Below are 16,606 nucleotides of genomic sequence, written 5' to 3' on the forward strand. Positions count from 1 at the left end.
ATCAGAGGGGGTCGGGGGCTGAAGTGCAGACAAGGCAGTACAGAGCTCCACCATCCAGGCCCTACCAGAACACGAAGATATTTTTATATTGCAGAATAAGTTCCCCAACAGTCAGAATTTGTCCCTGAAGAAGGTTAAACCTTAAACACCTGCTTCAAAAAACCAAAACAAGATAATCGGAAAAAAAATCCAAAAAAAAAAAAAAAAATTTAAAGAAAGAAAGAAAAAAAGAAAAGAAAAAAGAAGAAAACCAAAAGAACCTCTAAGCCTAAGGGCTTAAAAATTAGAGGCATAGCCTTTTCTCTATTTTCTATATTTATATGAAAATAATTCATGCTTCATGCTAAATACATTATTTACCTTACAAGAACTTTGTTATTTTTGAATAAAAAAAAGTTTGTGTTTTTGTGATTTTTTTTTTCTTTTTTTCTTTTTTCAAAGGAATCCATGCATTGTGGATCAGAAATTTCTGCTGGCTACACTGGCTGAATGTGGAAATCATTGATTTTTGCAAAGATGAATCCTGACTGACATTAATTGCAAACTCCATTTTGAGGGCAGTATAGGAGTTTTATTTTTTTTTCCTTTTTTGTTATATTTTAATTTTTTTTTGTCCATCAATGTGCCTTTTATCTTTTAAAAATACATTGCAATACTAATGGCAGGTTCTGTAGCATTTTGTTTTTGTTTTCATTTGGATCAAATCGTTTTGACAGACAGAAAAAGATGTGTACCATTATTTCCTTCCTTAACAGCTACTGTGATTCTTTGAATTTGATAATCACTTGGGCAGTGAAGAAGACATAGCTTGTTTTCTGTATCAGTTTTCTCTCTCTCTCTCCTGTGTGTGTATGTGTGTGTGTGTGTTTGTGTGTGTGTGTGCAGGGCCAACCTTCAGGCTTATGGCTTGTGGAACAGTCTCTTAATTTAATATAGAACAGAATTCAATGATTAGCAACATCACTAAAAACTGACCCCATTTCTTCTCATTAGTCATTAACACCTGGTGTATATGAATGGTCAAGCGTCCACTTCGTAAGATATTACTAGACTTCACGGTTAAGAAGCTCAGAGGACTGGAGACCAAACCCCCTTGCATGCTGTGTGGCAACGCCAAGGGTTTTCCTGGCACTATTCGATGCCTGGGGCCACAAGCTTAGGTCTGCTCCTAGGGAGATGAGGGGTTCTTCCTTCTTGCCAATTGCCTTATGCACATTCACTCAGTGAACCCAACCGGGTGGACATCCTGACCTCTTAAACCTAAGGGTTGGGCCTGATGGATGGTTACTTTGCACACATGCCTTCTGGGTGCTGAGTGTGTATCCCGTGGCATTACTGTTGACATCCCTGCGGACTCAGCCACGTGTTTCTGACAAGCTGGAGGAAGCAATGGTCATTTTGGCTTTTTCGGTTTTGTCTTCAGATAATGAAAAGCTTTTGTAAAACAGCTGAGTGTCAATATGAGTTCTATGGCTTCAATCTCCTTTAAAAATAAAATTCTTCAGGGTCCAAAACAAAGGAGGGGGGCAAATTAAAAACAAAAAAAAAAACAAAAAAGGAAAGAAAACAAAGAAAATCAAACCAAAAAAAAGAAAAAAATAATAAATTGCTGATATTGCCACAAATCATTAGAAATCTCCTGACATGCTGAAACCAAATGGCTGTAAGTTCAAAACAAATCGGTGACTTGTTTTTAATTTTTTGTGGTTTCCTTTTGCTCTTTCTGCCCCTTTGCCGTCCGATTGGTGATGTTATTCAAACAGGACCGAATCCCTGCCAAGTGCAGGAGCGACCCCGCTGCCTCTTTCATCTCCTCGTCATCACTCTCGGGGGGCTTCTCCGTGCGTCTCTTTTTGAGGGGCAGCGTGTCGCTGGGGACCTTCCTCGCCTTGGCGAAGTGTTGGCGCTTCTTGTGCTGGGACGCATAGCCGCTGTCCCCTAGAGCATCCTTGGCCTCCTTGGGGCTGTGTTTCCTGTCGTCCTCCTCCGTCTCGCTGTGGCTCTCGTGGCTCTGGAAGCTTCCCTCGCTGCCCTCGCTGCCCTCCTGGCTCCCCTTGGTGGCAAACTCGTAGTGGTCGTCGGCCGAGGAGGAGGAGACCGAGTCGCTGGCGGGCGAGGTGCTCCTGGCGTTGGAGGATTTGGCACTGCTATAGTTGTGATCCTCCTTGGGGTCTCCGCTGACCACCGGGGAGCCGCACGATGGCTCGCTCTCAGTCCGCATCCGGCAGCTGGTGAGGCCGTTCCTGCAGGACGAGGACAGTGGGGAGGGATGGGAGACAAAAGAGAGGACACGGATTAAACTCCCTCTGGTGAGACCCCCGGCAGCCCCCCTGCGTTCACATCAGATCCTTTGACGTTCAATCTAGCAATTTGCCAACCTCGGGGCAACAGGTGGCTCTGCTTTGTAGACAGGGTCCTAAATCCTGACACCCCTGTCTTCCCTGCTTATCTCCCATCCATGGCATTTTCACTCAATTTGTGCGGCTGAGACGTCAAAACAACACTCTTCTGAAGTGACAGCGGTGTAAGCGCAATCTCTTATATTAAACCATAAAAATCAAGCTGTGCTTGGTTTCGCATACCCGCTAACACTGTGGAGTAGACACTGCCGGGCAACGTTGGCTGGGTACTTCAGAGAAAAAAGCCCGCTCTCCTCTAAAGCTGCTACATTAGGAGCCTTTTGTCAGAGACTAAATCCTGTGTTCAGCAAAAAGAGGTACCTGCCATGTGGTGACAGCTATTCACTCACGCACTCCCTCCCTCATTCATTCATTTTATGAATATTCACTTAACACCTAATATAAATGCACAGCCTTAGGGAGGATCCTGGGGGAGGCATCTAAGGTGGAATCAGACACAGAGACGGTCACAAAGAAGCAAGTTATGGTTAGATCATAGAAGAGAGAGTAGTAAGCTACCATCTCTTACACTTACCACCTGCCACATGCCATGCGACATTGCATAGATGACTGCATTTACTCTGTAAGGTGGATATTAGCATCCTTATCTTATAGACGCCGGAAGCGATGTCTGGAGAAGTTTAGTGATTTACTTAAAGCCATAGAGCTAATGAGCAGAATTGGGACCAGAACCAAAGTCTGACTCTTAAGCTTGAGCTCTTAGCAGCATCATCAGATCGACTCTCCCTTTTTCTGTATAACTAGGTTCCCTGCTATACATTACCATCAGGACCCAACAGCACTCAGCTCACTTCTGATTATTTTAGCGTGTCTTTAAGTCTGAGCAGTGAATTGACCTCCCTTGTGCTTCTTTATCAGCAAAGTGGGAACAGTAAGCACACGCACTTCACGGGGTTGTTGGCCTGAGGATGTGAGTGAATGCCTGCAGGTGTCCAGCCCGGCGCTTGGCATAAAAGATGCTTATTCCTGGTTAGGCCATACATTCCTTGGGGTGGGCACCAATTCTGTCTGGACGGCAGCTGTAATTCTGATGGTGCCTGGCACACAGCACGTGGTCAGAAGGGTTGGTAATCAGAGGTGAATACTTTCAGGAGGGAAGGGTTACTTATAGCTGGAGAGGACAGAGGGAGGGTGCAAGGTCTGTGGAAGACACGGCGTCTGACCTTGGATGTGAGGACTGAAGGTTCTGGGCAGGGAGGAGAGATGTTCTCTTGATCCATGCCAGCCCTGTTTCCCGTAAGCTCATCCACCTGACTGGAGATGTCTAGCAGATCTGGGTAACACGAGCACACCTTTCCTTCCTACACAACCCCACCATAAGCACTCCCACATTCCCTCCATAGGGAGCACTTCCCACCATCTTCACAAACTGTGTGATGACTTCTTCAGCATCTGTGCTTCCCAATGGAGTGTGAGCGCCACAAGACAGGACCCAGTCACTGATATGTGTACAGAGTAGAACACAACAGACATACTGAGGAAGTGCAGGAGCACGTAGAATCGTGTGGCAGAGAGCAGGAAGTCCAGGAAGGTGACTGTGGGTCTCCACCAACTGGCCTTACCGGACACTCCCTGAGGACATGGCTCCATGGAAAGGCTACGGGGTCGGGCCCACCAATGAGATTGAGTTGCAAGCCCTCCCCTTTCTCTCCTGCCACCCCTGTGGGCCAGACAGCAGGTGAAAGGGGAGGAGCGTCCCTGGTGTAAATGGTGTGGCAGGGAGTGAAGCCAAGGAGTCTCCCTCCTTCCCGTGTCCCAGGGCCTGTGGTGCTCTGCTGAATGTAAGCTGGTGGGGAGAATCCCCACTGTAACGTGCACCAGCAAAATGCCTGAGGACCTTTATCAAAATTTAGCCTTTGCTGGATGCCTCAAGATCATCATGCTAAACCCCAACAACTACAATGTGTGCATTTGCAGAGTGAAGTCCTAGCAGGCTCCAGAGGGTCTCAGCTTGTGCCCTGCACTCTGTGATCCCAGATCCACACCACCTTCCCCAATCCTTATAGAAACAGCCTGGCTTTCAAGACAGACAGACTGTTGTTCACATCCCAGCGTTGTTTATTAGTGACCTTCAGCTGTTCCTCATCTACCCTATGGGGCAGTGTGATAAAAAATGAAAAGTTCTGAACACAGAGGATGGTTCTTAGTGGTGCTTGAGAATTCTGACTTGTTCTCCTCCCTTGCTGTCAGATTGCTCAGCGCTGCTTCCTGCTGCAGTCTGGTTTTCTCTTTCTATTCCGGGTCAGGAGGCTTATGGGAACGCAGCACAAGGTAAGAGTAAGAGCCCCTGAGAGAGAAATTCCTCCCGGGCTTGCCTGTGAACATGGCCCGAGATTGGGGAATGGCCTCTGTGATATCCATTCTCTGCAGACTCCCTGTGTCTTGGCTCTGTCTTAGGTGCCTAAAAGTGGCTAGGAAAAGATTACTTTGAGGTGTTACCAAACATGAAACTTGGTAAATGTAATTAATTGTAGAGGTAGCGATCACCAGTTATTAAAGCAAACGAAAATGAATGTCTCGTAATGGTTCTCTTGGTCTTTGTTGTTTCTGCTAACTACTGTCAAACCCAAAAATAACTAGTCTCCTGAAGTAGCATACAACAGTTTCAGTGAACCCAACTACACTGGGATGAGTAAACTGGGCTCTGTTTGGCTTTTAGAAAATCAATTCCGTTCTGAATCCTCATTTTTTTTTTTTTTTTTTTGTGAGGAGATCAGCCCTGTGCTAACATCCGCCAATCCTCCTCTTTTTTTGCTGAGGAAGACGGCCCTGGGCTAACATCGGTGCCTATCTTCCTCCACTTTATATGGGACGCCGCCACAGCATGGCTTACCAAGCAGTACTTCGGTGCGCGCCCGGGATCCGAACCAGCGAACCCCGGGCCGCCGCAGCGGAGCACGCGCACTTAACCGCTTGCGCCACCGGGCCGGCCCCTGAATCCTCATTTTTTAATAACACTGAGTTTATGATTTACTTCATTATCACAGTTAAGCAGAACGTGATAGCCCTCTGAACATACATGGAGAAGGAGAGGGAGCGAGTCACAGAGCAAGAGAGTAAGAAATAAGGCAAGTGCTGTAAAAAGTTAATTCTTAGTGAGTCTGTGAAAGGCACATGGTGCTCATTGTGCTTTTCTTTCCTCTTTTCCACAGGTTTAAAAATGTTTTAATGAAAGGTCTGGGTGGGGGGGGTGGGTGGGAGAAATACACTAGACTGAAAGCAGTGCTGTAACATTTTAGCTCCATACTGTTACCAGAGGAAAGGTTCAGAGCCTGGGAGCTTAAATGAGATAAGTAAGCCTTAGAGAGGTACTAACCACGCACTAGCACCAAGTGGAGACCTTCTTCCTAAAGAGATTAGGGAATTGGAGAACAGAAAGGACAACAACGTCCACAGCCATGAATTCAATGTTGGGCAGTACGGGGTCTCTGGTACCGCCTGGCATCACATGGCTTGCCATCAATGATTCCCTAACTTACACCTGGGGACGCTGGCCTAGCTCAACCACTTTACAGATAAACAGAAACTCAGAGCGCCCCGTGACTTGTCCGAGGTGACCCAGTTAGTTCTCCAAGACGGTTCAAACAGGAATTTGAAATGTCTCCTTGTCTCCCCTGAGGAATTTTACTGTGATGAAGACAGGAAACCAATACACCCAATGACAATATTTCTGGATGAAAACAGGTACACAGACGTAACTTTAGAGAGTTATACACAAACTCAGCAGCAAGCCACAAGCTCCTTCAATCATTAATAACTTGATACAATGTTGTTCACGATGGAGCAAGCTAGCTGCACTGACTTGGTGTCAAACCCCTCCCACTGCCAGGGTTGTCATTACAGGCGCCAAATGCTTAAAAGAAGAAACCAGCCATCCTGAGCATGCTAGAAGGTGAATTTCTAACCACCTCTTCAAAAATCATTCATTAAAATGAATACATGATACATTTGAAATGCCTGCAATTTTTCAGTTTTAGCTTGTATGTAACAATACTGACAATTATCATGTTAGCATAAAGTCACCCGATTTTACTAGGCCTCAACAAAACCATGTGTTATTAATTCAAATGAAGACCTAGTATTCATTCTCTTGTCAAATAGATGGGAAATATCAAACATAAAAGATGAGAAATTACATTAGTTTAGGCCGAGACTGAGCGATGCTTGCAACTAACAAGTTAAGATATAGCTTCTGGGTAGATGTGGCCATTCTGTGGGGTTCTACACCAGTTCATTATCTGTTCCATTATAGTACCATCCGCATGTGTCCCTTCACCTCTCACCTGTGCTCCAGGATGCTCTCTGGAACCGATGGCTTGAAACCTAGAGGCTATCATTTAGGGTGAAGTTGTCCTCCCAAGGGATTTACCTAAGAACTCTGATCTTTTGCCAAGTGTGAAAAGAAGCCGGTGGAATTAATGGGATTGTAGAAGCAGTGCTAGAGCTGGAGCTGGTGCAGCACTCCTGTCCCAAACCCACCAGGCAGAAAGATGTGGAAGAGAAGAGGTGACAGAGGCTCCCACTGCCAGCTGCGTGGCTGAGAAGACGTGGAAAGCGATCTTCCAGCTATCACACAAAAGAACCCAGATAAAGTACAGCAACATATTTTAAAGGCATTGTTGAGTTCCCTAGAAAATAAGGGGAATATTAGAGACCCACATAGACATACATGTACCAAAAGAACTTCACACACACAAACAAAAAATTAAAAAATAAAGTACAAAATGTGAATTGTGAGCCGTAGGCAATCAAGAAAGTCAGGGCTTCCCTGGAGCAAATGCCTACTCCAGCACTAGAGTTAGAGTCAACTGAACAGGATAACTAGCTTAAGCTAAAACAAATGATCTCGACTCATTAGATTATGATTCATTTCATAATTATCAAATGTCCCTAGCACTGGGACAAGAGACCAAACTTATGGTGGTGGTGGGGGTGCCCAGGAAGATGGATTTTGACAGCTCCATGGTTACCGTGGCCCCTCGGAGAGGGTTAAAGTGGTCTCAGGTGTACTGGTCCCCAGGCTCCCAGCAGACGTTTTAAAAGCGAATTCTCTCTTGAAGAAAGCAACCCGAATTTAAATCATTAGGATTCCCACAGATTAAGTTCAAGCAAATATTCAAGTAGAAGCTTATACTCTAAAAATCACCAAACGTGCCATAAACTGGCCAATAGGAACACAGAAATGTAAAAATGCCATGTAAAAAAATCTAGGACCCCTGAATGAAGACACCCTCAATGGGGTCCTAGGAAAAAGTAACTGCCCCTCACAGGCAGACAAGGGGGATAAAAGTCAGCCTTGACCTCAGCTCCAGACAGAACGGGAGTCAAGAAAAGCCTCCCCTGAGAATTTTTAACCACAAGCCTGTAGTCTTGTGGGTATGAGGCCAGGGTTCTAGTGTGTGGACTGCCTACTAGAAGAAAATATGAACTCTTTCTGGAAGAATGTACTTCAAACACAGGCCACAAAGAATTCCCACAGATAAGATTTTAAGTAACATAAGTTCATAATAAAAAAAAATCATTATACACAAAAGAAATGTCACCATAAGCAAGAAACAACAGAAAAAAGTATCGAATCGAACTGCCAAGTCTGCAAATATTGAAACAATTAGGTACAGAATGTAAAGTATGTGTAAAGAAATAAAAGAGGGAATTTAAAAATATAAGAAAGGAAGGATAGACTATTAAAACTAAGCAGGCAGATTTTAACAAGCACCAAATAGGGGTCGGCCCAGTGGCACAAGTGGTTAAGTGCGCATGCTCCGCTGCGGCGGCCCGGGGTTCGCCGGTTGGCAACCCCGGGCGTGCACTGACACACTGCTTGTCAAGCCATGTTGTGGCGGCGTCCCATATAAAGTAGAGGAAGATGGGCATGGATGTTAGCCCACGGCCAGTCTTCCTCGGCAAAAAGAGGAGGATTGGCAGATGTTAGCTCAGGGCCGATCTTCCTCACACACACACACAAAAAAGCACCAAATATTTAATTCTAGAGATGAAAAATATAATTCCTGAAATTAAAAAACTCCAATGCTGCTGAAAGAGAAGAATAGGTGAAAAAAATTTAGCAGATTGGAAGATGGATCTGACGATATTATGCAAACGCAGCAGAGAGAGACAAAGAGATGGAAAATATGCAAGAATGTTTGGGCAAGAAGAAACAAAGTAAGAAGATCCAGTATAAATCTAACTGGAGTTCCAGGGTAAAAGGGAAAACAGGGAAAGATCCAACACCTGCACAGAAAATGGCTGAGAATTTTCCAGTTTTGATGAAAAGTACCAATCTTCAGATTCAGAAACCAACAAATGCCAGGGAGGATAGATAAAAAGGAATCCAGATCTAGACACATCACAGTCAAATTGTAGAGCATTAAAAAAAAAAAAAAAAACTAAGAAAAAAGTAGCAGAAAGAAAACATATCACCTAAAGAGGAGTATCAATTAAGATAAAATAAATGAAATAGATGCAAGTGGAACAATATTCTCAAAGTGAGAAAGAAAAAACTGTCAACCTAGAATTGTACATCCAGTAACACTGCCTTCTAAGAATGAGGGCAAAATAAATATATTTTCAGACAAAAAGTCAGGGCTTTAACTGAAAGCAGATACTCACTATAGGAACTTCTTACGAATGTATTTCAGGAAAAAAAAAAAAAAAGATCCGAAAAAGAAGGTCAGAGATGCACCAAGAAATGATAAGCAAAGAAAATGTAATCAAGTATTGACTGAACAACACAATAATAATAATAATGACTAAGTGACTTAAAAAAAAAGAAGAAACTTAATAGAACCAAAGTACTGGACAAATGTAGCATATCATTTGGAATTGGAGTTAAAGCATTCCGAGGGCCTTGTATTGATCAGGAGGTTAAAGATATTGATTAACTTGAAACATTTTAAAATATTCATGTTAAAAGTTCTAGGATCAACATCAAAAGAAGAGAAACAAAATATATAACTTCAAAACCATTAAAGGAAAAGAAAAAGGAATGAAGAGTGGGTGAATCAATTTAAAATAATGCTAGAAAGGAAAAAGAATCTGGAAAAAGTGGGACAAACAGAATTGCAAAATAAGATGGTAGAAATAAATCCAAACATGTCAATAAAAACAGGCTAAAAATCTTCGTTACTAGGTAAAGATCATTAACATGGATTTTTTAAAAAGCTGTATGCTGTTTACAAGAGACAAACCTAAAACGTAAGGACAAAAAAAGGTTAAAAGTTAAAGGATGGAAAATGTTGTATCATGCCATGGTGGTGTAGCTATATTAAAACCAGATAAGACAGATTTTTAAGGCAACAATCATTACCACAGATAGAGAGTCATTAAACATTCATAAAGGTTCAATTCACCAGGAAGATATAACAGTTCTAAACACGGATTCCTCCAGTAAGATAACTTGAAAATACATACATCCCAAATTGAAAGAGCTACAAGAAGAAATGGTCAAATTCACATTGTAATGGGAGATTTTTTTTTTTCTTTTGGTGAGGAAGATTGGCCCTGAGCTAACATCGGTTGCCCGTCTTCCTCTATTTTGTATGTGGGATGCAGCCACAGCACGGCTTGATGAGCGGTGTGTAGGTCTGAGCCCAGAATCTGAACCAGTGAACCCTGGGCTGCCAAAGCGGAGCGAGTGAACTTGACCACTATGCCACCAGGCTGGCCCCTGTAAAGGGAGATTTTAATACATCACTCTCAGTATTCAGGTGATCAAGCTCCCTCTTTCTCCCACACACAAAAGGTTAGTATGTAGAAGATTTGATCTAATGGACATACAAAGAACATGTGCTAAATGGAGAAGGCAGATTATTTTGAAGTACACAGAGAATATTTATGAAAACTGACATACACTAGACTGCATAGCAAGTCTCCACAAATTTCAAAGAAGCAGTATCTTACAGATCAATTCTCTGACCACAATACATTGTAGTTAGTAATCAATGTTGAAGAGGTAACTAAGAATAAAAATTAGAAACAACCACCTCCTCATAGGTTTGAAAATTTAAAAACACACTTCTAAAAATATCTATTGGTCAAAGAAATCAAAAAGGAAATCAGAAAGTACTTTGAACTGTTAATAATAAAAACAAAAGGTATCAAAACTTATGGGATGCAACTAAGTGGTAGTTTGAAGGAGATTATAACCTCAAACGCTTATAGATAAAGGTTTAAAACAAAAGTATTCGGTCTAGACAAAGAAAAAAAGAATAAATCCAAAGAAAGAAAGGAAATTATAAAGAAAATAGCAAAAATCAATGAAGCGGAGAATAGATACAAAATAGATGTAATTAAAAAAATTGATTCTTTGAAAGAAAAAAACAAAACTATGGCAAGATTAAGCAAAAAGAATGACGATAAAATGAAATAAGGAATAAAAAGGGACATAACTATAAAAGATATTTAAAAAGATGACAGATACATTATGAATAACTTTATGCCAATATATTTGAAAACATAGGTAAAATGGACAAATTCCTACAGTTACCAAATCAATTTAAAAATAAAAAATAAGTCATACTATAGTCATTAAAAAGTTGTATCAATAGTTAAAAATCATTGCACAAAGAAAACACCAGCCCTAGACTGTTTTGCAAGCAAGTTCCATCAAACCTTAAGCAGTAGATAACTCCAATCTTACATAAACTCCTTCATAGAATCTAAGAGTGAATACTCTTCAACTCATTTTACAAGAATAATGTAATCTTGACACTAAAACTAGATAAAGATAGCACTAGAGAAACACGGGGCATGGACAAAAACACGAAATCCATACCTAAAATATTAGCTTCCCAAATCTAGCAATATGTAAAAAATATAATGTATCATAAGCAAGTATATTCAGAAATGCACGTTTTTTCCAAAATTGGGAAATTTATAATGTAATTCACCACAGTAAAATAATAAAAGAAAAATTTAGAGTTATCTTAAATGACAATTTTCTTTTGATGAAATTCAACAACCACTCATGGTAAAATATCCTAGTAAATTAGGAATAGAAGAAATGTTTTTTGTTATGATAAGGTATATATCCCAAAAAACCTATAACAAACATTCTATCAACTGTGAATCAATAATATAGCTCCCTTTAAAATGAAAAAAACATAAAGATGTCTATCACCATTACTTTTACTCAGAGATCCTGAGCTGTGCAATAGGACAGGAAAAATAAAAGATACAAGAATTAGAAAGAAAAAAAATCCCACCATTATTTACAGAAGAAAAATTATTAGAATTACTAAGGCAGTTTATTTTACAAGGTTGCTGGAAAAAAATCAATATACAAATAATTAACTCCAGATGGATCATAGTCTAAATGTGAAAGGAAAAGCTTCAAAAATCTTTTAGAAAAAAACTATAGAAGACTATATCATTTCAGAGTAGAGATTTTTAAAAGACACTAGCTTTCATAAAAAATGATTAATAAGCATGAAAATTAAGAGCTTCTGTTCACCAAAAGAAACTATTAGGGAGAGTAAAATGACCATCCACAAACTTAGAAAAGTTATTTGCGACACATATTGTCAATAAAGAATTAATATCCAGAATACACAAAGAGCTTCTACAAAGATAGGAAAAAAGAGAAACAATCTAATAAAAAAATGAGCAAAATGTTGACCAGGCAACCCATCAAAGAACACATTCAAACAGCCAATTAAACAAATGAAAAACCGCAACATCTGTAGCAACAAGGGAAATGCAAATTAAAGCACAATGAGATACCATTACATGTTCACTAGATTGGCTGAAATTACAAAATATGACAATTCCAAATGTCTGTGAAGATGCAGAACAACGGAAACTATCATACTCTGCTGGTAGGAGTGTAAATGGATACAAGCACTTTAGGAAACAATTTGATGTTACCTTGTAAAGTTGACCCTGCACACACCCTACCAACCAACAAGTTCACACCAGGACCTGCATCTTAAATGAAACTGGAGACATGTACAAGAATTCCATAGCAGCATTGTTTGTAATTTGTATAAATGATTCAAATATCTTTTTTAAAAAATTGTGGTACTGCCACACAATGGAATATTATACAGCTGTGAAAATGATTCCATTACAAACTCCAGGAAGCAAAACAAATAAAAATAATGAGTAAAAAAAAAGCAAGTTAGAAAAGAAGACATACAGTGTCGTTTCAGTTACATAAAACTCAAAACCAAGCAAAACTAAACATATTGTTTATGGATATCAAAAATACTTTTAAAAGCATGGGATCAAACACAAAATTTAGGACTGTGGTTACCTTTCAGGGAAGACAAAGCTATCAGTAATGTTTTCATTTTTAAATTGGGTAGTGGATTCACGAGTATCTTATAATCATATGTATAATATAATTATAGCAGGTCCAGGGGCCTACAATGCCTGCTCCAGCGGGTCAGCCCTTCCTGAGAAGCTCATGGGTTCAACAACTCCAGGAGATCTGCCTCAGGGGTCATCTCCAGGGTGTGGGGGTGCACAATTTTCTCCCATGAGCTGCAAATTGTTCCCCTAAACCCCTGAGATAAATGTGACTCCCTCTCTGTGTTAGATCATGGGACAAAAATAGGAATGATCCTAAAACTCTCCTCCGTGAATCGTTTTGCATGTGGCACAGTCCAGAATCACCAGGAGTTCAGAGGATTTTTAGATTCAAAGCAAAAAGAGCCACCAGGACTTTCAAATGGCATTTCAACGCCATTGATTTGAAATACAAGAACCAACTCTAGAATGTTGATCAAATTTCACACAGTAAGTTCACTGGTTAGAGTCCCGGACCAGAAAAGCCAGAAGCCAAGACAAAAAGCTGAGAAAGGGGTTCAGGTGGCAACTCAAGAGCATGCTCTGTCCACCTGGTATTTTTTCCCCCTTTTCCCTTTAATCTATTCTGTTACTATTTTCTCCTTTCCCTCTCACCATAAAGCATAACCTAACACCGAGTTTCAGAACTGCCTTCGAAGACCATGATTTCAAAAGACAAAAGCTGACAGATGCTTGGTCTTTAAAAACAAAACAAAATACGATACAAAAAAAGATCAGTCGCAAATTTTTTCTCAAGATGTATAATCAGACCACATCCTATCTTAATACCTTAAGTTGCCGGCTTCCGAAACCCTCGTTACCAACATCTTCTCAAGGGGAAAGACAAAGACAGTTGACCAGGAGCAGACTTCCTGATGCCTACTTGACAGGACCTTAAGTATTAATGTTTTGTATCACAATAAGACCATTAGTTCCTCACTTGCTTCACGTTCCATGGGAACTGCAGTTTTCACTTGAGATCCTTAGAGATCCAAATAAAATTAAGCAGCCTTACGATGGTGACTGGCCAGCCCTGGTGGTCTAGTGGTTAAGATTTGGCTCTCTCACCACTGTGGCCTGGGTTCCATTTCCGGTTAGGGAACCACACCACCCATCTCTTTGTTGTCATACTGTGGTGGCTGCGTGTTGCTGTGATGCTGAAAGCTATGCCATTGGTATTTCGAATACCAGAAGGGTCACCCATGGTGGACAGGTTTCAGCAGAGCTTCCAGATTCAGACGCACTAGGAAGAAGGACCTGGCCACTCACTTCTAAAAAATTTGTTAACAACAAAAAGATAGTGATTAGATGGAACTTTCTTATAATTTTATAACATGCTATGGTTTAGACTTGTAGTCCAGACGACTGCCATCACTCCTCAAAACCAATGGCTTTGCCACAAATGCACACTGTCCTGAAGGTGGCATAAGTAGTTCAATCTAAGCTTCTCCTGGAGTTTGGGGCTGGACTTCATTCAGGTGCTCAGAAAGGTAACCTGGGAAAGTGTGCGGAGGCCAGACTGGATGAACTCACATGGCTCTCCAAATTACTCATTTTATTTTTTTTTCTAATTTTTTTTTATTGTGGTAAAATACACAAACATAAAAAACTTACCATCTTAACCATATTTTCCTTATTTATTCATTCATTCATTCATTTATTTATTTTGTGAGGAAGATCGGCCCTGAGCTAACATCCAATGCCAATCCTTCTCTTTTTGCTGAGGAAGATTGGCCCCGGGCCTACATCTGTGCCCATCTTCCTCTACTTTATATGGGACGCTGCCACAGCATGGCTTGACAAGCGGTGCGTCGGTGCGCACCCGGGATCCAGACCTGCGAACCTCGGGCTGCCAAAGCGGAGTGTGCACACTTAACCGCTGCACCACCAGGCTAGCCCCTATTTATTTATTTTGGTGAGGAAGATTGTCCCTGAGCTAACATCCACACCAATCTTCCTCTATTTTGTATATGGGATGCTGCCACAGCATGGCTTAATGAGAGGTGCATAGGTCCGCGCCCAGGATCCGAACCTGCGAACCCCGGGCTGCCAAAGCGGAGTGTGTGAACTAACCACTAGGCTACCGGGCTGGCCCCCATCTCAACCATTTTTAAGTGTATAGTTCAGTGATATTAAATACATTTACAATGTGCTACCATCACCATATCCATCTCTAGAACTGTTCATCTTGTAAAATTCAACTCTATACCCATTAAACAATAACTCCCCCTTCTCCCCTCCCCCTCAGCCCCTGGCAACCCCCATTCTCCTTTCTGTCCCTATGAATTTAACTACTCTAAGTACCTCATATAAGTGGAATCATACAGTAATTGTCTTTTGTGACTGGTTTATTTCACTTAACATAAAGTCCTCAAGGTTCATCCATGTTGTAGCATGTGTCAATATTTCCTTCCTTTTTAAGGCTGAATAATATTCCAACATGTGTATTTTTTTTGCTCATCTGTTCATCTGTTGATGGACACTTGGGTTGCTTCCATGTTTCAGCTATTGTGAATAGTGCTGCTATGAACACAGATGTACAAATATCTCTTTGAGATCCTGCTTTCAAATCTTTTTGGTATATACTCAGACGTGGAACTGCTGGATCATATGGTAGTTCTATTTTCAATTTTCTGAGTAACTGCCATACTGTTTTCCACAGTGGCTGCACCATTTTACATCCCCATCAATAGTGCACAAGGGTTCCAATTTTCCACATCCTTGTCAACACTTTTAGTTTCTGTTTTTTTGATAGTAGCCACTCTATTGGGTGTGAGGTGGCATCTCATTGTAGTTTTGATTTGCATTTCCCTAATGATTAGTGATGTTGAGCATCTTTTCATGAGATATATAACCATTTATATATCTTCTTTGGAGAAAAGTCTATTCAAGTCCTTTGCCCATTTATGAATCATATTGTTTGTTTTTCTAACTATTTATTTATCAATCACCTGTATAATGATTACTATGTGCCAGGCACATAACTGTGTGTTAACTCTGATAACCCAGGAGGCAGGTGCTGGTTTTCTCACGAGAAGCCCAGGTACACTTGCCAAGGTCACATAGTCGTAGGATATGGATCCAGGAAACCTGGTTCCCAAGTTTGTGCAGGTAACTTCTGGGCTCTGTTGCCGTATGAAAGATGCCTTTCCCATCAGTTCTCTCTCAATCCTCTGGCGAGCCCTGGACATTTAATTCTTCTCTGCCACCTGAATGGCCACTTGGGGTCCCAAAGAGCCCTAAGAGTTGAAAGCAAGGTGGCCCAGATCCAGGAGAATTGCTATGGCCCCTACCTGGGAGGCAGGCCTTCATGCTATGAATGTAAGAAACCTGGGGGTCCTATTATATCCAAGAGGGCCAGAAACACTTCTTCCAGGTCTATACTTGTTTGTTCCATTCAATGTATTCTCTGCACGGAATTTCACTGGGAAAGCAGTAGAAGACACAGGCAGAGAACCTTAAGACATGTGAGCAGTTATTCTGAGGATAATGTGTCCTGAGGACTCTACGCCCAGGCAAATTTAAAATAAGCAGGTTTCCAACATCTAAGGATGGGCCAATCTCTGAGGTTATTGAGTAAAAAGTCAACACTGTAAAGTCAATTACACTATTGACAGATACTCTTACAAGGAGATTTCACATCATAATTATATGCAAAGGAACCCAGCAAATATAAGCTGTGTAACGATCAGCTAATAAAAGTAACACTTCATCTATGTCAATAACAGTTTCGGAGTGAAGACAAACAAACATGGCCTTTGCCACTCACTGGAGGAAAAAAAAGCCCTGAAAGACAAATATTTTCACTTAAGGAGAAGTCGCTTAGACTTACACAGAAAATCTGTCACACAAAGCAGAGTAGGAAATTGGTCTTTAGTGGGTGCTAATGACTCTCTGGC

General features: G+C 41.2%; 1 protein-coding gene across 5 annotated transcripts in view; it reads right to left on the reverse strand.

Annotated features, from left to right (window-relative positions):
* Nucleotides 1–257: 257 nt before the first annotated feature.
* Nucleotides 258–16,606, reverse strand: part of FOXN3 (forkhead box N3) — a 391,966-nt gene continuing 375,617 nt past the window's right edge. For all 5 annotated transcript variants that reach the window (XM_058567521.1, XM_058567523.1, XM_058567520.1 and 2 more), the window contains one exon: nt 258–2,243. In XM_058567521.1, the coding sequence (XP_058423504.1) occupies nt 1,694–2,243 (550 nt within the window). In that variant the 3' untranslated portion in view covers nt 258–1,693. The remainder of the gene's footprint in view (nt 2,244–16,606) is intronic.

Source organism: Diceros bicornis, chromosome 24 (genome assembly GCF_020826845.1).
Source record: "Diceros bicornis minor isolate mBicDic1 chromosome 24, mDicBic1.mat.cur, whole genome shotgun sequence".
NCBI lineage: Eukaryota > Metazoa > Chordata > Mammalia > Perissodactyla > Rhinocerotidae > Diceros > Diceros bicornis.